Genomic DNA, 25992 nt, shown 5'->3' on the forward strand with positions numbered 1-25992 from the left:
GGCCTCAGCATACTAATCATGCAAGTAAGAAATGCACTTGCCGAAGCAGCAAAAAGCCATCCGCGACCGGAATCCGCAAAGACCGAAGGTATGTTTGTCACGGGATTTGAATGGCGTTGTTGGCGGTTTGCTCGCCCTGTAATGCGGGTGTGGCTTGGCTGGGTCAAGACGTCGCGGCGCAGTGTGAGCTGCACTGGGCAAGCGCGCTTTCGGCCGGATTTTCGATGGCGGATATGCTTGGCTAGGTGTGATATGGGAGGATGTGCGTTTCGATCCGTGGTGGTGTTGACGACGATGAGGGGCAGGGTGTGAAACGCGTCTCGAGACGTTGGGGCGCGTGGCGTTGCAGGGTGAGACGGGGTGGGCGATATGAGTCAGCGTGGGTTAGTAAGGGCGACGGAACTTTGCGATGTGAAATATGGTACGTATTTGACTGAGAATGTGCTAAGAGTCCGAAGAACGGCCAGCGACCGCATCGCTAGTAACGAGATGAACGCCAGGAAATGCTACCACCCACCATCGACATAACGCGCCGCTCAAACCAGATTTCCCCGAGCGTCCTGCTCCCGCTCGATTGCTTCGAACAGACTCTTGAAGTTACCCGCGCCAAACCCGTCGAAGTTGTTCCTTTGGATAATCTCAATAAACACCGTCGGCCGATCCATCAAGTGCTTTGTGAAAAGCTGCAGTAGGTAACCACCCTCATCAAAGTCAATCAGGATATCCAAGCTCTTCAGCACCTCAAAGTTCTCGTTGAGCTTGAGTCCCGACTTCTTGAGCCGCATCTTCATAGAATCGTAGTACGTCTCGGGCACCTTGATGAACTCCACACCCCGAGCTTTCAGATTGGTAATGTCGCGAACGATATTGTCCGTCCGTAGCGCGATATGCTGAACACCAGGGCCACCGTAAAAGTCAACGTACTCCTCAATCTGGCTCTGCTTCTTGCCCTTGGCAGGCTCATTGATAGGCATCTTGACCACATCGTTCGGCGAGCTCATAACAATACTCTTGAGCGCCGAGTACTCAGTGCAAATATCCTTGTCGTCGACACTCCAGAAGCGGTGGAAACCAAGCACCTTCTCGTAGTACTCGCATGCGCTTTCCATCTCGTCCCAGTCTTGGTTGCCGACGCAGTGGTCGATGGCTTCGAGCTTGACTTGGGGTAGGTACTTTTGGAGGGGGTCGGCGGATGTGGATTCGGGGCGGTAGCCGGGGAGGAAGATGCCGGCGTAGTTGTTCCTTTGGATGAGCGTGTGCGTTGTGTCGCCGTATGTGCGGATGGTGGCGAGGCGGATGGTGCCGTAGCTGTCGGAGATATCGTGGGGGGCTGAGATGGTGGCGGCGCCTGATGAGACGGCCGCGGAGTATATGGCATCTACGTTGTCGACTTCGAAAGCGACATCTGGGTTGATAAGTCAGTAAGGATGCCGAACGACTATATGTGATGCTATCCTACCTTTGACGGCATCACCATGGCGCTCTTGGTGCTCATGGATCTCTCGCAGAAGCTGCTCATCTTCTTTGCTGAATCTTGAGCCCTGCTCTAGGCATCTCAAGGGCGATGTGAGGATGAAGGTCACCCTGCCGTTCCGGATGACATGGGATGCAGTCGTTCTTGATCCAGTCTCTAGTCCGCGGTATGCGACACGTTCAAAGCCCATACGTGATACGTAGAACGAAGCTGCTTGTTTGGCGTTACCGACATACCAGTGTACATGGTGGTAGCCTTGGTATGAAGAGACATCGGAAGGGGTGGCAGCGGATTGTCGTGGCGATGCCGGTGGGGAGATAGCAGCGGGCGCCATTGTGAAAGTAATTTGAGAACAGGAATGAACAGTTGAGTAACTCAGGTATAGTTGAAAGTACTCAGATCTCTGGCTAGGAAGTAATAAAGCAGTGTTGCGAAGTGTAGTGAACTGCCCACTAGGCACCGATGCGCAGCCATTCTTTATCTTCTACCGTTCTGCATCCACTTCCCTTCTCGAACCGATATCCGATCACTCTTGCTAGCAATTACCATATTCAATCCAGGTAGCGTCATTTACTTGGTTATGCCGAGCTCACGTGCACTGGCCGCCAGAAGAAAGCAAGTGTTTTCCGCCGCTTTCCGCCAATGAATGATCCGCCTGCATCCGCCGCAAGAACGACGCGTCGCGGTCGTGTGGTTGTAGCAAGCTCTCGGCGAGCGGTTTCTGTCAGATCGCGATCATCATATTTGCGACTCGTTGCGCATACCCTGGAGACGAGGCTGTGTGGTTGTGATGTACGATGTTGCGTGTAGGAAGAGTGTTGGTCGGTCGCCTTGTTGTTGCGGCTTTGCGGGCCAGCCGGCAATTCCCTGGCGAGGCTGCCCTCCATGAATTCACAACCATGCGACTTCACCACCACCAAGTACACTATGATCATTTTTCATCTGACTTGATGCGCTTTAGCAACTCTAATCTTGAGCTTGTTCAGGACTCAAAAAGTCAACTAGACCTGGAGAATCATGAGATGATGTTCACGGCCACGACGCGCATAGGCCGAGCCAGACAGCCTTGCGCGAGCCGCCTTCCGCAGCCTACCTGAACTTTGCCGTGGAATTCCGCAGCTTAAGCCGAGTGAAAGAACGTGACATGCAACATCGCGATCATCAAAATGACTTTCACGCGAAAGAACTTACATGTTCTCTCGCTGAGTCCACATGCCAACCTTCTTCAACCATCTTCAAAAAGATTTCAGTTCCTACGTGGCCAAATCACTGCTACAAGAAAGCCATTTATTCCACGATCAAACCCAACACAACCATGGCAGTCACCCTCCCCAACACCTCGCTATCCGCAAACGACGCACGCATCCTCAACGCGCTCTTCGACCCAGAAACCCTCCCTTCCTCCGTCGGCCAACAAAAAGACATATCCTCGTCAATCGACCCATCACTACCCGCCCATCCCATTATCCCAGACACGCAGCTCACCGCACTCGAGCGCCAACAAAGCGAAATCATAGGGCGCATATCCAGCACATCAAGCGTCAGCGACATAGACTCTGCGATCGAAGAACTGAATGCAGTGGTAGAGCAGTGGCCGGCGTATGCGGGTGCGTGGGTGAACCGTGCCATGGTACGGCGAATGAAGCTTGAGGCTGCTTTGGAAGAAGGGAAGACAATTTTCGGGACTGCGAATGAGACAGCGGAGTCAGATATTGAGGCTGTGTTCTCTGATCTCGCGCAGGCGATCAACCTTTCCTCCACAGCTTCGACATCAACACCGCCCGTATCGCCACATGCTGCGAAGATTCTACGGACGGCATATTCGCACCGCGCGTATCTGTATCTCAAAGCTGTGGAATCAGAAGTGCGGCTAAATGGAATGACGAAGTCGGAGTTGGAGGAGCAAGCGAGTAAAGACTTTGCGGCTGCGGCAAGATATGGAGATGAAGTGGCGAGGGAGATGAGTGTCAGGACGAATCCGTATAAGAAGATGTGTGGAGTTATTGTTAGGGATGCGCTGAGGGAAGAGATGGGTATGAATGCTTCGGGCTGATAGAATGAAATACGATATACGGCTGTGTGATTCACTCGCTGCGCCACATGTTGTGGTTTGCTGCTAGAGACACGATCTATACATATATTTTGTTAGCTCTGGATCACAAGCTAGCCACTTTCAAGCTGAGGCGCTAAGCTATCGGCAAGCGCCCGGGACATGTTTCTGCAAGCAAACATCGATCTTATCTATGTATGTGATGCGGCACGGTTTCGCGAATCTTAAGCGGCACATCATTGCCCGCCGATAAGGCTCTTTCTGCATACTCAGCGTTCTATCATTCCCCTGCCACTGCCATACAACATACTATACTATCTTCGCATATTTATAATGTCCCTCCAAACTATCATAGTCATGTTCGTCACTTGCATGGCACCGCTATTTCTGGTCTACTTCGTAGTAGATGGAATCTACATGCTTCAACTCGACAAAACTACCTACGTCAGCGAAAAGCCGAAATTCGACGGGCCTACGAAGTTCAAAGCTTATATCGTACTATGCGTGGCATTTGTGGTAACTTGCGCAGTGCTATCGATATATACTGCGATGTTTGGCGGAAGGAAAAGAGCCGAGGAACATGCGCGCCGAAAGACCAGGTGCGGGAATGTGGGACAACGCGACCATGGAGGAATGGAATGGTTCGATATCAATATTCTGAAGGACGATTCAGAAGTGGATGAGGAGGACGAGAAGCGATTCCACTTCTTCGACTTTGACGATGGTATCGGCGATGTCAGTCTTGAAAGCTGAAGTAGAGAAGACAACATTAAAAAGGAGTCTTTGGGAAGCGCAAGTGTTTTAGAATGGTGCGCGTTGATGTGAAATCGATGCGAGATGAGCTGGACAAAGTAACAACAAGCTTGAGAGGGATTAATGGGTAACTCAGGGCAAAATCGTGCATCGATGTCATTAACACTCGCTCCCACAATGCGCCAGATACCCCTCCTCATCAACCAATCCATCCCATCCATGAAACTCCTCGCACGTTTCCGTCTTCGCAGCGCAGTGAGGAACGATGTAGTCGCATGCTTGGAGCGCGTTAATCACGCAGCTATCGTGGTTGTCGCCGCGCATGTGGTAGATAGACATGCAGGCAAGAAGCCCTATGATCTTGAGGGGCTTACGGATGCGCAGTAGAATGAGACCTGAGCAGGATAGCGCTAGGAGGGCGAAATCGGGGGATGGGTATGAGAACATGGAGGCTTGGGGGTTGGGGAGGTGGGGCGTTGGATTTTGAAGGGATTGTAATGGTATGGTATTTCTGCTGGAGTGATGTCGAGTTTGCTACTCCCCTTCGTGGTTTGATACCCACTGGAACAGAACCCACGAGGAAGCACTGATGCAGCCGGTGAGTTTCTTGTTCTCTTTTCTGAATTCCGCCAACACAACCTCTTCGGGAAAGAGCTAGAAGACTCTCTGGAGAGAGTCGGCTGATGTATAGTCCTCCATGACACATTCACATGTACCTCGTTCATCACCCGGATACGATATACTACGGTTAGTCTTACATCGACTAATGTTTCCATAAGATGTTTCTGGTTATCAACACTGCAAGACCAAACGGTGTACATACATCGCATCTCTAGCCCTTTCACCCAAATCCCCTTCCCTCCCCCCTTATACAACCGCCTAGATCAATACAGCCTTCTATAAACCCCTCTCCCCGTACCCCCACTCCTTCCCACAGTGAGCCTACCGATACCGTGCGACGCCCAAGCTAGTCATCCTGTCGCAGGACCCCCGGAACGAGACAGCAGACCATGAGGAGAACGGCAAAGTTCGGCAAGAGGATGACGAGCGCGGTCTTGACCTTGTGCATGATAAGCGCGTATGAGTTGCCGTCGGCTTTCGCCTGGACAGCGATAGTAGCAAGGATCGTGATGGTGATTGCGATAAATGCGGAGAGCAGGTCGGTGAACGTTGCTGGCATATTGGGTAAGGCTGTCTGTGGAAATGGATACGCTTGGCTGTGCGATGGATGAGTGAGTTTGTGGTGATGGTTGAGAAGAGTGAGCGACGTGGGCGCACTCTTTTATGTGTGCGTTCTGGGTGTAGGGTTTGCTCCAATATCCTATTCTTTATGACGAAATTGTCTAAAACTTGGGTTGGAACGTTCCATTATCACCCGTCTCTTTGAGGAGCAAACCCCAACACGCCTGAAGCGTGTAGTCGCAAGACCTGTACAGTTTCCCATGTCCTATCCACACCCACCACACCCGCCTCATCCACCACCCCTACATAGGCAAATTCCAAATAAAATCCAACGTCCCATCATCAAACCCCTGAAACCCTCCCTGCAACCCACCATCCAACCCAAACGGCGCCATCGCCGGATCAAAAGGCAGCGCCAACCAATCATCATCCGGCATATCAGGCATAAGCCCCGTTACATTCTCCGCTAGGCTCGACAAGCTAGACTGGCCCGCATTATGATTGTTCAAGAACGCCATGCCTTCTGTTGCGGAGGCAGAGGCCGCGTGTGAAGTGTTATGTGAGGTATTGTGAGGGGTGGATGTTGCGCGCGAGGGCAGGCGGGGTGGGCGGGATGACACGACGAAGGATTCGCGGAGGCGGGCGACGTGCAGGTCGAGGAGAGTGGCGTAACGGGATGCGAGGTGCATGTCATCGAGAGTACCTGAGATGTATCATTAGTAGACGACAGTAGTGGGGAGAGATTGCGGTTTACTCGCGCGAAGAGCTCTAATCGCGGCATCCAGGATGTCCAAGCAGCTCTGCAACTTCGCATTCCGACTCCCCAAACTCAACCCTTTGATCAGGTAAATTGAGCTAGTCGTTATCCGCAAGAAGATCCTGACAGGCGAGTACCGCAGCGCCCCTGTTTCAGAAAGCTGACAGACCTTTTGCAGGATCTGGCAGCTTCCGTCGACGACTTCTTGAATGAAGTCGTAGTCTCGCGGCTCGAGGTTGAAGGGAAGGTTATCTTCCTGCGGCACATCGGGATCGGTTTCAGCGAGTGTACGCTCGACGACGGCTTGCATGCCGAGGGAGTTGGTGTAGATGCGGACGTATTGGTATTCGATGTGGAGCATGTCGTGGAGGCCGACTTTGAGCTTGCATGGGTCGAGGTACTTCTTCCGCCATGATACCAGTAGTGGCTGGAAGTGTTCGAGCAGCCCGATGTAGCGACCAGTGCGTAGTAAGCTTCGTGTTGTGGCGGTGTTTGGGTAGATGGTGTCTGAGATTGAGCGCGCGAGCTTGGTGAGTTCGACCCAGGCGCTCATGAACGACTGCCATTGCTCGACCGCACCAGTCGCAGAGTCGACTGGTATCTTCTCCATCAGAGCATGATTAAGACTCTGCGGGATCATCGATGTGCAACCGAGCCTCCATGAAAGCTGTTCGAGCAAAACGTATAGTAGCTTCCGAGCCCGAATCCTCCGTAAGATGAGGTACTCCGTCGTAAACTTTGGGTAGGAGACTTGGTCCTTGTCGATTCTAGCGTTGTCTTCAAAGAGACCCAGTTCTTGTGCCAGTGACAGCGCGCAGCCCATCAACATCCATGACATACGGTCGGAACGCTTTGCGGGCTCAATGACATCTTCAAGCCATCGGTTGGACGTTACATCTCCTTCCAACAGCTTCGCGCCTTCCTCTGTGGTGTTGTTCGCGCCGATCATGAGCTCGCAATCCCAGCCATCAGCAGCAGTGGGGAAATGCAGCGCGCGAGGGTGCCATTCGGATAGCAAGAGAAGCGCCTCTATGGATCCGATCGTCCGACTCTGCGCTTTGGATGGCTTAACCTGTCCGAGCATGATCTTCATGATGAAGCGCTGGCATTGCTCCCAAAGCCTGTCGTGCACGAAGTAACCTCTGGATGCGCCACCTACACCAGGAAGAATGTTGTACCTAGATGAAATCATAAGTATGGTAGTGCACAAGAATGGATCCAGCGCAATCAGCGTGTAGTGATTCTCATGATGAGAGTAGAACTCTCCCAGTATTGGCGACAACGGCGAGCAGTTCTTGAAGAACAGATCAACGTAGGTGACCGCCTCATGCGCGGAGAACCAGCCCATCTGCACGAACCGACACGATGTCCACGTCTTCAGCGTCTCTGGTGACGGCGTCGACATCTGCACCGGCTGCGCTCTGAAGGTATGGAACGGCGACGACGGAACACCCTCATAGCCCGATGGCCCCGACCTAGGAGTCTCATATGCTTGCGAGCCCGACTGTTCCTGGCTATCGATAGCATCGCGGTGGTGCGCAGCTTCGAAAAGCAAATTCAACGCATCGCTCCCACTCGAGACCACGGTCCGCATAACCGAATGCGCAAGATCCGGCTGGCTCGACGAGATCCTGCGAAGATGCCCATGAGGTGACTGAAACTCAGCGCGATTCGTGCCGTTGACATGCGGACTAGTCCCCGGCGTGAAACCATGCGTCGATATGGACGACCTATGAGCTGGCGAGGGCTGCACGTTTGGCGCAGGATTTGACTGAGGGCGATCATGAACAGCCTCATCGTCTTCCTCGCCCTCGCGCGCCGCTTCCCCCGGTTTACGTCTCTTAACCCAGCTTCTCTCGGAGCGAAACACACACTCGCGCATCTCCCGCTTGCATCGCTGACATGGTGGCTTTAGTTCACCACCATCTGGCCCCGTACCCAGGATGCATTTTGCCTTGCGTTGACGACAGTTGATGCAAGCCTTATATGCACGCTTGAAGTCCTCGGGGTGGGTCCGCTTTTTGCTTGCGGACGCCGAATTGGCATCCTGTTGGCCTGTGCCAGTAGCGGAGTCGTCCATGGTAATGGGATAAGAGTTATAGATGATAGGGTGATACAACGGATGGCGCAGGAATTGGTGGTGGGCGGATGCCCGGGTATGACTGGGTTTTGCGCCTCGGGTATCGGCGGCCAGGTGGCGGGCTTATTCTGCAGCCGCGCCCTACGAGGTAAGAATGATGGACCATTTGTGCCACGCAGCTTACATGATATGTTGAGAAGCTTCGTTCCGTCTGGGCATTCGCGCACAATGTTTTATGTGTATGGGAAGCTACAGTCGCTGCCAAATTGCAATGACGTTCGTGTAGTGGCCGGCTATTGGTGGGGATCTGAGCAAGCATCGGGAAGGTGCAAGCATGCATTGGGTAATCACGATCGATTGTAAATCATCTATTATCTGGTGTTATTGCGAGTTGACTTACTACCGAGATAGACTGAAGCAGCAACCTGGTATGCCTACGCCGAAACAAGTCCTTCTCTGAAATCCTGCATCAAGTGATGGCGACGGAAATGACACCGCGAAGGTCCTTTGATAAGTATATTAGTGCACTATCGCCATGGGTGAAAGACTTGGCGACATGTTACACAAGATGTGGGGTAACTAGCTGCAGTCTGTGGTTTATTGCCTTTCTCTCGCACGATCTCAACTAACGATACCTGGAGACCTCCAAGTCGAGAAACGAGATGACCTCCAATCGAACTGACCACCGACAAGCAGACGACGGCCTGCCAGCCACACTCTCCAAAACGGCCCATGCCAAGACCCTTGCCGGCTCCCTCGACATCGTGCGAAAGCAAGAGGAGATCATGGCACATCTCCTCAACGATCTAGAGTTCTTCCGTAAGAAATTCAAGAGATCATTGGAATACGACAGCGGCGCGGGAGACTATGAGGAGGAGTGGGGAGATGGGCAGTTATACGATGTCAGATCCCATACGGACGCCGGAAATGGAATGATCAAGGAGGAAACAATGGTGAACTTTGTCGGGTACAAGCTTGCTATGGACAACTTTCAAATGGGCTTTGATAAGACGAAAGACCAAATCGAGAAGATCTGGGAAGCTTCTGAAGGTGGGAAGGATTCCCTGGCGGTGCCGCGATCTGGATCGGACGGTCTGGAGGAGAGTTCCCTAGCGATGCCCCAATTTGAATTGGACGGTCTGGCGAAGGGTCGCAAGATTGCAGCCCAGGAGTAACAACATACCTTGCGCAAAAGAAGTCTACGTAGCTGAATTAGTTGCCTCGACTTCTGGGGATGACATCGTACGGTCGTGGGACCCTGACATTCATCCTCCATCTCTTTCCATCACTCAAACCGTCAAGACCGTCGCAATAACAACACCAACTCCCACAACACCATACCAACTCCTTCCCACCCTTCCACCCGCCCCCGTCGAAGTCGAAGCCGGCGCATCAGACATATCAGACGCACCAGCCGAACTCGTCGACACCGTCTACTCCGCACCACTCGCATCAGCACTCTGCGTGATGCTAGAAGTTGGCAATATACCAGCCAGCGTGCTCAGCGCAGTCTCACTCGGATCCCTAACCCCCGTCCCAGACATCGACGAAGGACTTTCCGCGATCGTGACCTGCGTCGAGCTCAACGTCGGTATCAGCGTCACAGTAGCAGTATCCGTGCTAACCACCATCGTCGACATCATAGTAGTAAGATCTGAGTTGACCACGGGCACCGAACTAGCAAAAGCAGGAACCTCGCAAACAGCCTGATTATCCGCGTCTGTCATACAGACTTCGTCGCTGGTACAGCAGAGTGTACCATAATATCCGCATGCTGTGCCGCCGTCGGGGCATCCTTGGGCTGACGCTATGTTGAGGAACGCGAGATGAATGAGTATGGGGGTGGTGAAGCGCATGGTGCTGGGTGTAGAAGGTTTGGAAGGTTTGGGTGGGAAATTGGTGGTGGCTGCAGGCAGGTCTTTCGCGTTTTTGTTTTGTTGGGGTACAATCTTAGGTATTTATCTCAGCGTCGGCCAGGCTAACCTCATCTGAGGTATCTCGTATTTCAATGTCGCATGTCGCTCTTCGCTCTTCACTTTTTACATGACACACTTCGCGGTTGGCTACGTCTTGCGCTATCTCATCTCTTGATCATCTACACGGGATGCGAGGGAATCATGTGTAGTTGGTTTACGCTCATGCCCATATCCCCTTATGATATGCTACTGAGCCGTCTCACACTGAACGCATTGGTTAAGTACGATACAGTTCAGTAGCACATCACACGACGACATAATCAAGATACGTATACTTGGTGTATACATTACATTAAAAGGATCTAGGACTTTTAGGTTCGTAATAATACAGTCGACATCCCAGTCTTCCACGTTGCCACCACTCCATACAACCTCCATCCAATTCAGCTAATCAGCATAAACAGCCCGAGAGCAGGATACGTCATCTGGAACCAATTCATGTCGAGCCCATTGATCGAATCCACCTGGTAACTAACCCGTTGACCAGCTTCACAGGGAAAACTAGCGACGTTGTATTGACGTGCAGGCTCGATGAGTTGTGCAACACCGACGAGACTAGAGTTACCGACACTCTGCATAGACACAGTATCGGGGACTTGGTTGGCGAGGCGGGATACACTGATACCGCCCGGAGTGCGAATTTGAACGGGTGCTGTTTCGGGTAGGGGAAAGGGCGGGGGCATGTGTAGAGCCAAAGTGCAAGTCTTGCCGGCGAACTCAGGACGGATGTCGTAAACGAAGACGGTTGATATGGTAGGTGATAGCTGGGCAGTGTATCCGTTGCCGATCACCTTGGTAGGGTCGGCCTTATCAATGGGGATGAGCTGATTGGGTTATTCGAATGGTTCTTGAAGAGGGGTAAAGGTCGGTTGCGGTAGGCCTTCGATATTCTCAAGACCAATTCGGGTAGACGGAGCGGAAAGCGAAGCTGAACTCTGAGCTGTTGGGGTCGGGCGATCAAAGCTAATTACTGGAATGGTGACAATTGTGGGCTGGGATGTCGGAGCATTTACTGAGGGATGTTAGCTTCTGACCGTCTGGTTTAAGAATTCCTCAGCCCTCTTACTCGTCGACCCAATACCCGTTGACATTCCAATACTGCTGCTGCTCGAAGGCTCCTTCCAATGGCCATTAGTCCGTGCAACCCCGTACGGGGCAGAGACGGAACAAAGGCAATTGCAAGAAACAGACAAGAGCGCAGACAAAGTATATAGGATCGACGCGAGAATGGGTGACAAGAGGAGCATTGGAAGGTACTAGCTTACCTTAGTGCAAGTGCCCGATCCGCTCTGGCAACCGGTACCGCAGTGTCCGGCAGTGTTTCCGCACCATCCGTACTGCGAGCAGCAGTTACCGAATGGCGAGCCAGCGCAGGTAGCACCTCCCTGGGAACCGCAAGTACCATCGGTAGAGACCTTCTTGGACGGGTTGCTGGGTGCGGAACCAGCAGGGCAAGAAAGGTCGAACAGAGGCTTCACCTGCATCAGGTCACCCGCAGGCTTGATGCCGAACGAGGGGACGGGGTTGCCGTACTGGACATCCTGGAGGATGTAGTACCACAGGTTGACGTTGTCCTTGACGAGCTGGCAGGTAACGTCCTCCCAGTAGATGCGGGCATTATCCGCACTGGGCTTACCCTGGTTGAGTGTCTCGCCGCTAACGGGCCATCCGGTCTCGGTAACCCAGACGGGCTTGCCCTTGGCAGCGGCAACAGTCTGGTGGTAGGCGTCGAAGAAGAGCTGGCTGCCCGAACCGACGTTGTTGTTCATGGTGGTCTGGAAGTAGGGGTAGGCGTCCATGCCGATGAAGTCAACGGCCTCAATGACGGGGTTGTTGGTAGCGTTGACGTAGACAGTCCAGGTGTCGACGTGACCGATGGGCTTGCCCTGGAGAGCAGTACCGCGGATAGCATCACGGGTCTGCTTGATGTAGTTGACGAGCTCCTGGGGCTGAGCACCGGCGCCGGACTTGTTCTCGATACCAGTGGGGGTGACACGGTAGAGATCCTCACTGCCAACGGAGATACCCTCAACGAGGTCAGTGAAGGCAGTGCCGTAACGAGCAATGGCGGCCTTGAGAGCAGTAATCTCGTTGTTGAAGTTGGCCTGACCGGCGGAGGCCCACATGCCAAGGAGGAGACCGGTCTTGGTGTTGATAGCAGCCTGGATGGCTTCAATGACGTCGGTCTGGGTGCCGTGCTGGATCATGGTGTACAGACGGGCGCTGGTCCATCCATTGGTGCCAGGAAGCTGCTTGGCGGCGTTGAATTCATATTCAAAGTCGGCCTGCACCTTGGCCTGGTTGTTGTTGAAGTTGGCGCCATAGTTGAAACCCTTGATGGCAGCGTTGGCCGAGGTCAAGAGGCCTGCAGCGGCGAGGATGGTGGAGGAGACGCGCATGATGTTGGTATTAGGAGGAAGAAGACGATATTAAAAGCGTAGAATGAAGTCTTGAGAAGTGAGAAGGGTGCGAGAGAGCGGCGTGGGCGAGGAATGGTGAGCAGGACGCAGCGAAGTATTTATTCGCCGGTGACGTTTTGCTGGATCTAGACGTCGCTGCAGTCTGAAGGCTATTCATCGGACGTGCATTAGCCGCACGGTCACAGCTAATTAGTGCCTTCTCGAACGAGCAGGCACGCAGGAACGCGGATGCCGGCGGTGATCCCAACCCTGAAGCCTGGTCAAGCAATCTTGGCATGCAGGCTCTTCAACAACAGCCTGTTCAAACCATCCCCAACATTCGCATCCTTCGTATGTTGCTGCTTTCATCGCAGTCGTCGACTGTTGAAGCTCACCAAGCATTCTAGAAGGCCCGATGCGGCAAGACAGGGAACGACCCTTTCGCCCCGTCCTCGCTAATCATTGGCCCATGTGGAGAAGCAATACTCAACGGCCAGACAGCGACGTCAAGCCCCGGTATAGGGTCGTATCCGGATAAAAATAACCCAGCATCGACATCATCCCCGCCGCGGGAGATGAGCTGCACATCTCATGATGTGCGTGCAACATGGCACACGCGGATTTATCGAAAATCGTCGGCATCTGTGTGGCTGTCCAGGTCAATAGTTTGTTCATTAACACGAGTGCAACACCCTCATGCGTGTGTATGGTAGACACATGTCCCCGTGTCATCCGTTGGCGTTGCGCACTACCGTGGTTGTGAGCTCGTTGTTGACAGCACTGAATGCACCATCCATCATGGTCGCAGGCCGAGATTCCAGAATATGGTGACGTGGATAGCGCTGCTGGTCCGAACTCAGGAGAAACGGTGCCGACGCCAGGCACTTTCGATCTGAGCTATGACGCGCATCATCGGCTTTCGATCCGCGGATGCGGAAGGCAAGAACTTGAAGTTCAGGCAAAGAAGCGAAGTTGATGTTGGAAAGGTAGAGGATGCGGAGAATTACTCCAGCGGCTTGGTGTCTTGGAAGGCGTTTCGTCCCGGCGCCATGCGCAAATGTCACGAACCGGTACGCTAAGCCTTACCCTTACCACAGCTTCGATATGTCGATGGAAGCTTGGTTAATCGATCAGGCACTCGGAGCACTCTGCGACATCGACAAATCTGGGAGATAACGGGTGGATATCGTGGCTGTGAGGTCGCTTGCAGACATTCCCGTGTTCTATCGGAAGTCCAGCCACGCGCACGGTACCCAACGAGAACCTCTCCGAAATTAGGGACGATGTAATTCTGGCATGAGCAGGTACCTGCGTTGACGTTACGCGGAGTATTTGCATAGCCAGGCGACTTTACCTGGCCGCACGACGGGTACTGAGACATCTCATCATTTCACCCTCATGCGTGTATGGCCTAGATTACTCCGTTAAAGTTGACAGTATGAGTTCGATGAGACTGAACTGCGATACAGGTGGTGCTATCAGGTGTAGTACCACAACTACATCAAATGCAACTCTGAAGCTCTGAAGCATCTAAGTACTGCAATTGTATTACCCAGAAGTTGCGCAGAACGCAGTAACGAATCGTTTGTTCAGAAATGGAGAGAACGCTTCGGGAGAATCAAATCTTTCGTAACAATGCCTCAGACGTAATATTGCTTGGTGACAAGAAACGATGAGCTACTTTTCCAGTACCTAGGTAGTCTCTGGAAGGAGGTGGCAGACGATGTCGCGATAGAGGGCAGTCGATGGATGCGATTGCGAAAATCCACCATAGCTTGTTAGGTGTCAGCTTTCGGAGATCGGTGCAATATTGTGACTGTAGACTTAGATGTATTTGCTAGTTGTGTCAAGAAAGTGATGATGAGTATCAGATGGAAGTCTTGGCATCCCGCCCTAGCGCGATGTCGCGGTCCATGTTGCCTGAAGCTCTAGCTAGAGAATCATCTAAGCCGCCAACACAACTCCGCAACACCTCACCGCCGCCCATACGCCCCCAATCTCGACTTTCCTGTTCGAGACGCACTCGAACATCTCACCGCACCTCTCGACTACACTTCCGCACAAACAGCCGCCATGGTACGCCTCATTGAACCCCGCTGGAGCTCTTGTACTAACATGAGCAGTTCATAGCACGAAGCGAATATGGTAAGCTTCCCAGAGCAATTATACAGTAGAATCTATACTAACTGAACTTGCTAGACCGTGGTATCAAGTTCGTCCACCCCGCGCCTCCCACTACAAGCCCGCCCGCTCACAAACCCACAGCACCTTCTCGCCCGAAGGCCGTCTCTTCCAAGTCGAATACTCGCTCGAAGCCATCAAGCTCGGTTCAACAGCAATAGGCGTATGTCCACCCTCCCACCGCCAATCTTCACAAACTCATAAACAACACACAGGTCGCGACCGGCGAAGGCGTAATCCTCGGCGTAGAGAAGCGCGTCACCTCCACGCTCCTAGAAACCAGCTCCGTAGAGAAGATTGTCGAAATCGACCGCCACATCGGATGTGCCATGTCGGGATTGCAAGCCGATGCCCGCAGCATGATTGAGCACGCGCGTGTCGAGAGCCAGAACCACGCTTTCAACTACGCCGAGCCACTTCGCGTTGAGAGCTGCACGCAGGCGATATGTGATTTGGCGCTGAGGTTTGGTGAGGGTGCTGAGGGTGAGGAGAGCATCATGAGTCGGCCGTTTGGTGTCGCGCTGTTGATTGCGGGTTATGATGAGGATGGTCCGAGTCTGTATGTCACATCCTACAACATCCCCAGCTCTAGAACCGGAATTGGAATTACAAACTAACAACGCACACAGCTACCACGCCGAGCCCTCGGGCACATTCTACCGCTACGACGCCAAAGCCATCGGTTCCGGTTCCGAGGGCGCCCAAGCCGAACTCCAGAACGAATTCCACAAGTCGCTTACGCTCCCCGAGGCCGAGGTGCTCACGCTCAAGACGCTCAAGCAGGTCATGGAGGAGAAGCTGGATAGCAAGAATGTGCAGTTGGCTAGTGTAACCAAGGACAAGGGCTTCAGGATCTACACCGATGAGGAGATGGCTGAGGTTGTTGGAAGGCTGCCGACGAACTAAGCGATTGATGGGGGAATGAGTGGATGGCTGGGGGAAGTGGTATATGGGATGGCATATGATAGCATCTTGATAGATGTGCGAGTCACGCGAAAATGAAGCAATGACCAAATGTTCTCGAGCTATGAGTGGCGAACGACCGTGCAAGCTGAATGAGCCTCTAAGCTTGTCTGACGTTCAGGTCCGTGGATGAACAAGTACTGTTGAATCACGTCTCAAGCCATTGACTCATTGGGCCCTGGAGTCAATACATCATCACGTACATAGTCACTGCTCTCGCCATTGAGCCAAGCACCGAGTTAACAAAGACAAAAGCGGTCTATTTCCCCATCTGCAGTAAAGCCAATTGTCCCTCGATTGCCATATTATACATCCCGACCCATGCATCCTTCTCCTCATCCACGTCGAATAAGGAAGCGCTCAGAAAGGGTTATCCTCAGGCGGTATCTCAACCGTGAAGAACTTGTCCAGGATAGGAATCTTCTTCATGATGTCGTCGCGCACCTTGGGGACTTCGGCGAAGAAGAAGAGGGCGAAGAATCCGGCTACACCGCCGAAGCCGGCGGCGAGGCCACCGCTGGGATGGGGTTAGTGCGTGTTGGATGTATGGAGAGGTGGAGGGAGGTATGGGAGGAATGGGGGGAGACATACTATTTCGCGGCTTGCTTGAGGGTGAGGCCGTGGTAGTTCTTCGGGATGGTATATCTAGTGGTTGTATGTTAGTGTCTGGAGCTTCGAGGTTGCGACGGGCGTGGATGGTATAAGCGGCGGCGCGGGTGTGGGATTGGGTTGTTCCTCCTCTTTTCTATGCGCATATCGAGCGTATGCGTGGCATCCAATTGCCCATACCGCCGTCCATCGAGGCGTCTCAAGTCATCCTCCTCTTCCCACACCTTCCCACACCTCCCCCAACCCAGTCCCAACCCTCCCACCACCCCTCCCACAGCCGTGTTGATATCGGAAAATACATACTGAGGACCAAAAGGACTCCTGTAAGCCTTGTACGGGCTGCGCATGCTCTGTTCCCAATCATTAGCTTCTTCCTTCTTCTTTCGTCATCGCCTCTAATTCCCCATTGCACGGGACTCGACTTACGACAGCAGCGGGCGTCTTGCCGTGGTGGCCGAAGGACGAGACAGACATCTTTGGCGAGTTCGTTGGGGTTTAAACGCGGGTGGAAGGGTGATGTCTGGCGTGATGTCTGGTGAGGTTGATGCGGCAGAGAAAGCGCGGGAATGCTGGGCTTGGCGGCGCTGGGAAAAGGTGGACGAATCAGAGAGCGCGGGATTTTGCGGGTGGGCTTGTCAGCAGGGTTGACACCAACACTCTCCACGCTTTGAGACACACTACTATTTGTTCCTCTCGATTGTTCTAATGCCTATCTGATGGCGAGTGGCCTGCGCGGTACTACTGCGAAACGCGCTTGTATCGCGAGACACTCACTGGCGGGTGAAAGAGGAAGTCGAAGGCTTTCTTTGTCGCAGTATTTCTCATCCACCCATCTTATTGACATCTCTAGAGATTCACCTCAAGGGTATACAAGATTCAGTAGTATGCTGCTTGCGTCCAATATTTCACGACCATTACATCGGCGCCATTTCTTGCTCATTCGCAACGTCGCCTTCTCACCTTATCAGGCCCTGAGCCCCTTGAAACATTGACCTCGATAGTGGGCATAAAGAGCTACACCTCGAACTGGAAACCGAAGCAAACCGATTCACTACCACTGGTGAATGTGTAAGGCTTGGCATAACGTCAACACCCAGCAAGAGCATCTGCCTTGGCCGTTGGGTGGATTATATCACTACGGAGCTTTCGCATTCTATACACTTTCTACAACCTTCTTATCACACTTTCTTCGCCCTCAATCAACCAACAAGTGCCTCAACCGTGGACAAATTAGGTAGTCTTACCGTCTCGTCTTCCCACCAATACCTTTTCGCCAACACCATGGCGACACAGAACGGCGATGAGAGCGATTCGTATGACGAATGTGAAGTGCAGCTAGAACGGTTCCCTCGGGCGCCCGAATGGTCGCACACACCCGCTACACGGACCTTCCACCCCTTCTCCCGCCTACCTGCAGAACTCCGCGCCAGAGTATGGGTTATCGCGGTACACGACCAGATAGAAGACCTCGGTATCGCCCATATCGATCTCGAAAATCAAGTCAACATCCATGAGGAGAAAGGAAAGATTATCGCATATACGTTCCGTGGCTACCCTTCGCTCTTCTTCGTCAACCGTGAAGCCCGCTACGAAGCTGCCAAGGTTGACGGAGGTACGTGGTATCCACTAATGCCTGGTGTAGAGATCTACGCAAACATCGACAAGGAAGAGGTTTTCGTGTTCTCTTGCTATAAAGGTCCAGGTCTAGAGCTCGCGATTCGTCGGTTTAATGGAGGGAACAAACTTGACTGCAATGGCCGTGGCGTTTTCCCTTGTCTGTATATCCATGCCTGAGTACAGCATCATGTTGTGGGAGAAAGAGAGAGAACAGGAGACATGGCAAGAAGACTCGGATGACTACTCGGTACGAATAGGTCAGCCTAGTCGTGCCTCGATCTCGCGCGGGAGGACTTGTTACAGCCAGCGTGAGGATGTCTATCAACGCGGCCGATACGGCCAAGTATCTTCCAAGACTCCTGTTCCAAAACAATTCCGGCGGTGGAGGCGGCGGTGCAGTCCTTGGAAAGTGTGTAGCAAATCAACGATGACAAAATAATTCATCATCAGGCAGCCCAATGGAAGCGTCTCCATCACTCCACGACCATGCTCATGGATGCGTTTCTGATGTTCTTCCAAAGACTTCCGAATTCTTCTTTCTCTATTGCTCGCCCCCATTGTCGTTCTTCCAAGTCCCCGCATAATGATGCGTAACCAGCTTTGGCGGCAAAAGTTCTTCTTCATCCGGTTTATACGTATTCGCAGACGCCGCAAACGACCGACCCGGCATGACCAAGACATCGCCCACCAGCTTCGGCTGCACAAGCTCCATCATATCGCGCGCGTCAATCGACCTATCAAGTATCTTCCCCAAGCTCGTATACACACTGCGCGTCAAGCGCCGGGGACCAGTGAAATCAACAACATCCCCCATGATATCCATTGTCGCGTTCTGGATCGGGATGTTATGCTCCGCCGTCTTGTCTCGCAGTGTCTGGAGGATATCCTCGATGACCTGCATCATGTGTGGCGATCGTGGTTTGGCCATTATCGTCCAGCTGGCGAATTCGCGGACATATTCGCCGGGCCAGCCTTGATCGAACTCCCAGCCTACTACTAGCGAAGCGATTCCCTGGTATGCAACTGGCACCCATTCGTCCATGGATATGCCTTCTTCGCAAGAGACGTCTAGGTCGGACCAGATTCCGCCTTCGTTCCACAGCAAGACATAGCGCAGCATGTCGGCTTTGTAGATAGGGACGGGTAATGCGAGGTAGGCGTCGACGATATCCGGTCGGGATTCCGCAAAGGTCTTACGAACGTACTCGTCACCGTCGTCGTCCGTCAAGAAGTGTGCTTGGTAGTCAGGATTGCTATTCACACAGCTATCGGTCCAGGCTCGCGTCTCTTCAGAAAGGCCATTAGGGCCCAACTTGTACCAAATGCGTTTAGGAAATCCGCCGTTTTGCGGTGGCTGCGCTATCGCGGGCGTACCCGGCGCACGGACAGTGAAGTGGTCTTGAATGGAGAGAAAGTGGTAAACCAACGCTAATGTGCATAGCGCGATCAGTGTGTAATGATTGAAAACTTTGGGTAGCGACAGTGACATGGTGGGAAAAGCCAACAAAAGGGGAAGGACAAAGAGGAGGGCACGAGATCGCAAAGCGCCACGGAGGGGCGATCCTTATACAAATGGTGGGCGAACGCCGCAGTGAGACCGGTACCTGCAGCTCACAGACTTTAGGGGCGGCTGCACGCATTCTATTTTCACGGAGCGCTGAGTGTGGCGCTTAACTTTCTGTTATCACATCTCGCTTGATGTGGCACGGTAGCGCTGATACATGGGTCTGTTGGGGTTGATGATCTAAGATCACGGCTAATGTTGGGGACCCTTTCAACTGTTGGACCCGTACGAACATCTCTCCGCTCCGGAACACGCTCACTTGTACTTCTCGTATTCATACTCCAGTATTCCATGGCTTGCTTCAGTTATCATGCCGGCTGCATCAAGTCGACCCAGGGCTGACACCCAAAACCGATGAGTACAAAGAAGTTTCATCACGGGGGGCGCATCGTGGCAAGGCGCTGTTGCACCTTACGCCTCTCGCTGCTAGAACAAGAGGAATGAGAGGAGCGAAGTCGAAACCATGATATTACGTGCGATTGCTTCGCACAGTTGCCAGCTCCTGATATGGTTCAGCGTGTGTTTCTTGTCACTCGCTGTTTACCATCACTCGTTGCACTCAAGTACTGCCACGGAATCATCGATCTTGCAATCATCTAATCACTGGCGACGGTCCAGTTCGATATGCCTACGCTATCAGCATGCGCTTTGCTAGCCATACTTTCCCCCCGCGTATCAAGTCTCGGCATCCAATTCATCAACCCCCCAACCCACGGCACAGACGGCGGCCTAAGCAACCCCCCTACCTACAAGCAAGACTACACCATAAACATCCAATGGTATCCCGGCGACGAAACCGGGCCCTACGACCTGGTCTTGCACCAAGTCAAGACACTAGGCCAGGAGCAGATCGGCGACGGCGAGTTCATCATGCGTAAGTCCCATCATGCGTATGAAGGGCCGCTCTGTTCCGTGGCTTCCAAGCTTATTTACAGAAGCAAAGCTAACATGTGGACCCAGCGAGTATCGTGAATAGAACGAGTTATCTATGGAATGTTAAGACGAATGCGAGGCTGGAGGAGTCGACGCTGTTCTTTCTTAGTGTTTTTTCGGTGGATGGGGATTCGGATACTAGTCAGTATTTTAATATTGTGGATGGTTTTATCGCGGGGAGTGGTGCGTCGTCTGAGGCGGTGGGTTCGACTACTTCGCCGACGACATCGTTATTGTTGTCACCGGAAGGATTGTCAACTGCAGCTTCGGCATCAGCTTCGACGTTAGACTCAAGAGTGTCCGGCACGCCAGGTATTGAATCAGGTACAGGTTCAGCGAGCACACCAACCAACCCTACCACGAACACTCCAACAAGCACCATCGCAGACCCGTCGAACCCTCACGACCAAGAGGTCCACCAGCACATGCACAACGACTTCCAACTAAGCCACAAGATCGGTCTCGGCATAGCTATACCCGCTACGCTTGCCCTCGGAATAGCAGCTGGCTGGCTACTCTTTCGCCGCCTGCAAAGAAAGAGAAGAAGGGTATCACACCAATTACCAGCTACCGAAACTGCACAGTATGAGCCCGACAGAGACGGCGATCGTACTTACAATGACGTTCACGAAGCGCCGTCGAATCATGTACTGGAGATTGGTCAACCGCGTGGGAAGGGATTTGAGGCATTGGGAGGTGAGCTGGAAGATAAGCCTGCGGTTGTGTCTGAGGTCTTGCCTTTGAGATATGAGATGGAAGCGAATACTGTCCATGAGCTTCATGATCAGCCGGCTAAAGCAGACGAACCTGTGGTCAAGACGGAGGATTGATGCGGCAATGCCATTTGTAGATATCCATGTAGGGGAAAATGGACGTGATCTCGAATGTTGCAATAGTATCATTACTAAAACCAACCATAAACGTATACATAACCCAACATACATGAGGAGCTCTTCCCCATGCTAAAACGCCCTAAACACCTATTACCCACCCATCAACCACCCCATATCCTACGCACCAATAGCCTGAGGATTCCAGAACACGCTCTTCGGATCGACCTTTTGTTTCAACGCCGCCAGCCTACTGTACACAGCATCGCCATAGTAAAGCTTATGCGCCGTCGCAGCATCATAACTAGGATCAACATAGTTCAAATACGCGCCAAACGATGTCTGCGGCTGCGCATCGATAATAGCACTATTAATGCCATTAATAAAATCCATGGAATCACCTCCGTACCCATAGTTCTGCAGCACCCACAGACTATCCCTATCGCTGTAGGCAGCAAACTCAGTGTCTTTGCTGTTGATAGCGGAGCCGGGGCCGCCGTAGAGGTTGATGATGATGTAGTATTCCGTCCCATCAGCTGTCTGTAGGTAATCGTACAGAGCGTCCAGAGCGTTGGAAGTGAGACCGGTAGACTCAGGGACGGTGACGGACTTGGCGAAGAAATCCTCGTGCTCGTCGTACCCGGTCAGAGGCTCTTTGATGCTGGTCTTGCCGGATACTTTGACCATGTAGTCGTACCAGGCCATGGACTGGACGGTGGCGGTGGGGTTGGGGAGGCTGCGGAGAAGTTCGGGCTTGACTTGGGTGTTGAAATCAGAGACGCTGCCGAAGAAGGCGCCGCTGAGGCTGTAGCCGCCGTAGTTGTCGAGGTAGATGCCGAAGGAGACGCGGTTGTCGACTACGGAGGCGTTCTTGGCGACGTCCTGGATGTGCATGAAGGTGTTTGTCCACACGCTCTTGGAGTCGTGGATGCCGGTGAAGCCGAACTCGAAGTACGTGATGCTGGTGGGTGCGGCGTGGGTCTGGAGGTAGAACTTTGTGACGACACCGAAGGACTCGGCTGCGCCCTTGATGGCCCAGAAGATGTCGGGAGACTCTGTTGATGAGGCCTTGATGAGAGATCCATCGGCGAGGACGACGTCGGCTCCGACCACTTGATCCATGGCTAATCCCCAGTGGCGAGAAGTGTGGCCGTAGCCGCCGTGGGTGTAGTGGCCTCCGATACCGACACCAGGGCAGGTACCCTGGGCTACGGCAGCGTTGCCTTGAGTGTAGATACCGTCACCTAGGTTGCCAAGGCGAACACCTCCTCCGACTGTTGCAATTCCAGAGTCCTTGTCGAGTTGAATGGTCTGGAAAGACTGGAGGTTGATCTGCATAGCGCCATCCTTGCCACCCGAGCTGAAGCTTGCGTAAGAGTGACCGCCTGACTTGGCCTGGACCTTAAGACCAGCTTGAGCGGCGCACACTACAGCATCCTGAACGTGCTGATTGGTGGTGGGAAGAACGATGACAGCCGGCTTGAAAGGGACGCGCAGATTGTAGGGTTCCGAAAGTTCAGAGTACTCAGCATCCGAGGTCATCTTGTACGGCACATCCTTTCCGTTCAAGCATTGTAGAGCAGATCCAGATGGTGCTGACGATGGCGCTGACGATGGTGCCGCTGAAGAAATCTTGCTGGTGGTAGATCCTGATCCGGTGTTGCTGCCACAGTTTCCGAAGCCTGACTGGCATCCAGTTCCACACTGCTAAAATCAGTATATATTCATTCAAAGCGTAGGTGAGTACTCACGTATGCCGATGTCGAGCCGCACCATCCACTCGCGCTGCAGCAGTTGCCTTCAGCAAAACCCAGACATGTGTAACCCTTTGTACCACCACATGTCGCATCTGGTGAGACTTTCTTCGTCGGTGTTGACGCCGGCTGTGGAGCCTGTGTCGACGAAGTCTTGACCGTTACTGGAGTTGCTTTTGATGTCGTGCTGCCAGTGCATGTGCCGAAAGCTGAGTTGCAGGTAGCTCCGCAATGATCTGCTGACTTTCCGCACCATCCATACTGAGAGCAGCAGTCACCGTACGAAGAACCCTTGCAAGTGAAGCCCTTTGCTCCTCCGCAGCTTCCGTCGGTGGAAACAGCTCTCTTATTCAGCGGCGCAGCTGGCGAGGCGGATGCCAAACCAATAGACAGGAGACCTGCCGTAAGAGAAACGAGGAACCTCATCGCGACGTTGAGAAGACAGCAATCCGAGTTCAGTCGACGAAGTTAACAAGGAAAGAGCGTAGTATACCCCAAACCACCGGAAGGAGAAGGACCAAACGAACGGACCGACAGGTAAGCTTACCCTAATAAACGAGCGTGGAAAAGCAAAGACCAAGACCAAGACCAAGGCCTGTAGAGGAGAGTAAAGTGAGCCCTATACACAAGGGCAAATCACCCTCTTAAGACCACAACCAATACGAGAACATTTGCCTCCTTCGCTGCACATCCTCCCGTACCTGCAGCAGCCGCACGGCCTCGACACGACCTTCCATTGAATGATTGCTCCACTCAACACGAACGAAAACTCAATCTACGCTCTAAGATCCACTCGACAGTGTACCCTGGTGTCGATCTTAGGACAGTGTGTGCCCGGTCGGTCCTAATACGAGCTTACTACGCAGAGGCCTAAACGCGGGCGCTCGTGACGAAAAGCAATTTCGCCGCTCAACGGGTCCTCGAATTTCGTACGAGAGCCGTGAGGAGCGTAGGGTTGAATCGCGAAAACCTGCAACAATGGGAAACCCTAATGGGATTGCGCAGTAAAGGAAGAGACGGTCGCCTCTGTCGCGTTGGAAGGGGTATCCCATCTCTGAAGCTCCGGTCAGACCGCATAAGGAAATGACGTCTGTGTCCCCTGTCACCACCCTCGCGCATCTCCATCCCTCGCCCCCAAAACACATACTAATCGACCAACACCTCCCGTGTTTCCGGCAACACCTTGCGATCAGGCCTTCCAAAGCATGACTTTCGTGTTATTGCGGTGGGGTAGCAGTAAGCTCTTTGTGGGTTGCCGCTGCGGCCCTAACGGCTGGAAGCGACGCTGGGCGGCCCTGCGCGCATGCTATTTTTGGCAGTAAGAGATCTGAGTAAGGGAGTTGCGGCATGCGAGGAATACGGGATGCTGCATGGCTTTGACAACATTGCGATGGGGTGAAAGGGGCTTGGCGATGCGTTTGGGGGTGGGTTTGTGTTTCTGGGCGGATGATAGTGGTGTTGGGTTTGACGTTGCTGTTAGAAACTGGAGCTTGGCTGATGGGGTTGTATATGCTGGGCAGCTAGCAAGACGATGACAGGCTCGCTGATTTGAAGTGTCTGCACTCATCAGATGGGCAGGTAATTGAGTTACAACAGCCGCCATTTTTCTCTATACCTTCCATCGAGAATGGAGACAGAACGAGATAAGTAATCATTCTCACGCACGACCTTCCCCACCCACAAGATCACCGTCCTTCGGCCAGCTCATTTTCAGAACATCTGTAGAACACCTTCCTTCCGCAGGCAAAAGATTGGGATTGCGGACATGAAGGCGACGGACGGCTGTGGCTGGCGATGTCGAGCTGATGAGGTATTGTATGGAGGAGCTGGGGCATGTGGCTGATGAGGAGACGTAGATTGGAACTCTGATTTTGGATCCTGTAGAGAGGGGGAACAGGTGAACGTAGCGTCACTCTAATATGCTCTTCACTCGCATTTTGTCAAAACTGGAAAACTGCGAATGGATCAGCGCAAGGCCTCTACGCTTTCTTGATCACGCCTTTGCCTTTGAGCGCGACTTCCCCGATGTCGTATGCAACCACTGTCTCAACTCACCCTGCTATTTTACGCAGAACAAATAATCGTCTGAGTTCTTGACCCGACGTCTCCTACACCAGCTTCTTCAATTCCAAACTCAACATGAGGGCGCTCAGCAATGTTGCGTCCCGCCGCTTCGCCGGTATCACAACGACCCGAAAGCTCTCAAGCGCTTCAAATGGTCCCCTGACAACGCCCGGCGCGAAAGTCAACACTGACGCCCACGAAGGGAGCCCTCGGTATGTCGACTTCATTACATACGCCAAAGCACTTGACCCTTGTTGCGGTCTCGTATCCAACCCACTCAGCGAGACACTTCCGAAGATCGATTCGCATACATTCACTATGATCCCGCCGCTCTTCAACCAGACGCTCCTTGAAATCAAACCCGCAGACCGCGCATGGTTCACGGCCCTCAACGTAGCCGTCCGTACTCAGAGGAACAAACTCTACACCTCACCTCCCGACGACCGCGACCGGCTTTTCGTTTCACAAGACTATCCACATACGATGCGTGTCGTTGCCGACGCCGCGTGGATTCTGTGGAAAGAACAGAGGTTTCATCAATGGGCTCGGGACATTGATTCCACACTCCTGTGGGTATTGTGCATGACGCACGACATCACCCACGATATGAGTGACGCATGGTATCTCTCCGAGGACGAGAAGCGTAATCAATGGCAAGTCGTACGTGAGTTCACGAGGGCAGCGGGATGCCCGCCCAATATCGTTTGGCAGGCGTCTTGTCTCGCTGCACGGCTCTCGGGTACCATTCAAATTGGTGAGGAGAATTCCACCGTTACCAACTTCTCTCACGAACAGCCCATCCACCG

General features: G+C 53.0%; 12 protein-coding genes across 12 annotated transcripts; 5 read left to right on the forward strand and 7 right to left on the reverse strand.

Moving 5' to 3' along the window:
- Nucleotides 1-536: 536 nt before the first annotated feature.
- Nucleotides 537-1808, reverse strand: J4E90_008397 (uncharacterized protein; the record flags this gene model as incomplete). The annotated part of the gene is made up of 2 exons (XM_051437925.1): nucleotides 537-1405; nucleotides 1460-1808. The coding sequence occupies 2 exons, from the start codon at nucleotides 1806-1808 to the stop codon at nucleotides 537-539; spliced, it is 1218 nt and encodes a 405-aa protein (XP_051287924.1).
- Nucleotides 1809-2789: 981 nt separating this feature from the next.
- Nucleotides 2790-3527, forward strand: J4E90_008398 (uncharacterized protein; the record flags this gene model as incomplete). The annotated part of the gene is made up of 1 exon (XM_051437926.1): nucleotides 2790-3527. One exon carries the CDS (start codon nucleotides 2790-2792, stop codon nucleotides 3525-3527), a length of 738 nt encoding a protein of 245 aa, XP_051287925.1.
- Nucleotides 3528-5244: 1717 nt separating this feature from the next.
- On the reverse strand, nucleotides 5245-5457 carry J4E90_008399 (uncharacterized protein; the record flags this gene model as incomplete). The annotated part of the gene is made up of 1 exon (XM_051437927.1): nucleotides 5245-5457. The coding sequence occupies one exon, from the start codon at nucleotides 5455-5457 to the stop codon at nucleotides 5245-5247; it is 213 nt and encodes a 70-aa protein (XP_051287926.1).
- A 718-nt stretch (nucleotides 5458-6175) lies between these two features.
- J4E90_008400 (uncharacterized protein) lies at nucleotides 6176-7674 on the reverse strand (the record flags this gene model as incomplete). Its single annotated transcript, XM_051437928.1, has 2 exons — nucleotides 6176-7630; nucleotides 7669-7674. The coding sequence occupies 2 exons, from the start codon at nucleotides 7672-7674 to the stop codon at nucleotides 6176-6178; spliced, it is 1461 nt and encodes a 486-aa protein (XP_051287927.1).
- A 1190-nt stretch (nucleotides 7675-8864) lies between these two features.
- On the forward strand, nucleotides 8865-9471 carry J4E90_008401 (uncharacterized protein; the record flags this gene model as incomplete). The annotated part of the gene is made up of 2 exons (XM_051437929.1): nucleotides 8865-8871; nucleotides 8990-9471. 2 exons carry the CDS (start codon nucleotides 8865-8867, stop codon nucleotides 9469-9471), a joined length of 489 nt encoding a protein of 162 aa, XP_051287928.1.
- A 1184-nt stretch (nucleotides 9472-10655) lies between these two features.
- On the reverse strand, nucleotides 10656-12671 carry J4E90_008402 (uncharacterized protein; the record flags this gene model as incomplete). Its single annotated transcript, XM_051437930.1, has 2 exons — nucleotides 10656-11096; nucleotides 11538-12671. 2 exons carry the CDS (start codon nucleotides 12669-12671, stop codon nucleotides 10656-10658), a joined length of 1575 nt encoding a protein of 524 aa, XP_051287929.1.
- Nucleotides 12672-14744: 2073 nt separating this feature from the next.
- On the forward strand, nucleotides 14745-15758 carry PUP2 (proteasome component pup2; the record flags this gene model as incomplete). The annotated part of the gene is made up of 6 exons (XM_051437931.1): nucleotides 14745-14747; nucleotides 14795-14816; nucleotides 14871-14883; nucleotides 14937-15015; nucleotides 15068-15411; nucleotides 15482-15758. 6 exons carry the CDS (start codon nucleotides 14745-14747, stop codon nucleotides 15756-15758), a joined length of 738 nt encoding a protein of 245 aa, XP_051287930.1.
- A 417-nt stretch (nucleotides 15759-16175) lies between these two features.
- J4E90_008404 (uncharacterized protein) lies at nucleotides 16176-16898 on the reverse strand (the record flags this gene model as incomplete). The annotated part of the gene is made up of 4 exons (XM_051437932.1): nucleotides 16176-16332; nucleotides 16407-16460; nucleotides 16728-16774; nucleotides 16851-16898. 4 exons carry the CDS (start codon nucleotides 16896-16898, stop codon nucleotides 16176-16178), a joined length of 306 nt encoding a protein of 101 aa, XP_051287931.1.
- An 807-nt stretch (nucleotides 16899-17705) lies between these two features.
- Nucleotides 17706-18132, forward strand: J4E90_008405 (uncharacterized protein; the record flags this gene model as incomplete). Its single annotated transcript, XM_051437933.1, has 2 exons — nucleotides 17706-18095; nucleotides 18121-18132. 2 exons carry the CDS (start codon nucleotides 17706-17708, stop codon nucleotides 18130-18132), a joined length of 402 nt encoding a protein of 133 aa, XP_051287932.1.
- A 450-nt stretch (nucleotides 18133-18582) lies between these two features.
- On the reverse strand, nucleotides 18583-19530 carry J4E90_008406 (uncharacterized protein; the record flags this gene model as incomplete). Its single annotated transcript, XM_051437934.1, has 1 exon — nucleotides 18583-19530. The coding sequence occupies one exon, from the start codon at nucleotides 19528-19530 to the stop codon at nucleotides 18583-18585; it is 948 nt and encodes a 315-aa protein (XP_051287933.1).
- Nucleotides 19531-20229: 699 nt separating this feature from the next.
- Nucleotides 20230-21368, forward strand: J4E90_008407 (uncharacterized protein; the record flags this gene model as incomplete). The annotated part of the gene is made up of 3 exons (XM_051437935.1): nucleotides 20230-20479; nucleotides 20736-20850; nucleotides 20915-21368. 3 exons carry the CDS (start codon nucleotides 20230-20232, stop codon nucleotides 21366-21368), a joined length of 819 nt encoding a protein of 272 aa, XP_051287934.1.
- Nucleotides 21369-21548: 180 nt separating this feature from the next.
- J4E90_008408 (uncharacterized protein) lies at nucleotides 21549-23548 on the reverse strand (the record flags this gene model as incomplete). The annotated part of the gene is made up of 2 exons (XM_051437936.1): nucleotides 21549-23072; nucleotides 23120-23548. 2 exons carry the CDS (start codon nucleotides 23546-23548, stop codon nucleotides 21549-21551), a joined length of 1953 nt encoding a protein of 650 aa, XP_051287935.1.
- Nucleotides 23549-25992: the final 2444 nt, after the last annotated feature.

Source organism: Alternaria incomplexa (assembly GCF_024043165.1).
Source record: "Alternaria incomplexa strain BMP 0042 chromosome Unknown scaffold_13, whole genome shotgun sequence".
In the NCBI taxonomy this organism is placed as follows: Eukaryota; Fungi; Ascomycota; class Dothideomycetes; order Pleosporales; family Pleosporaceae; genus Alternaria; species Alternaria incomplexa.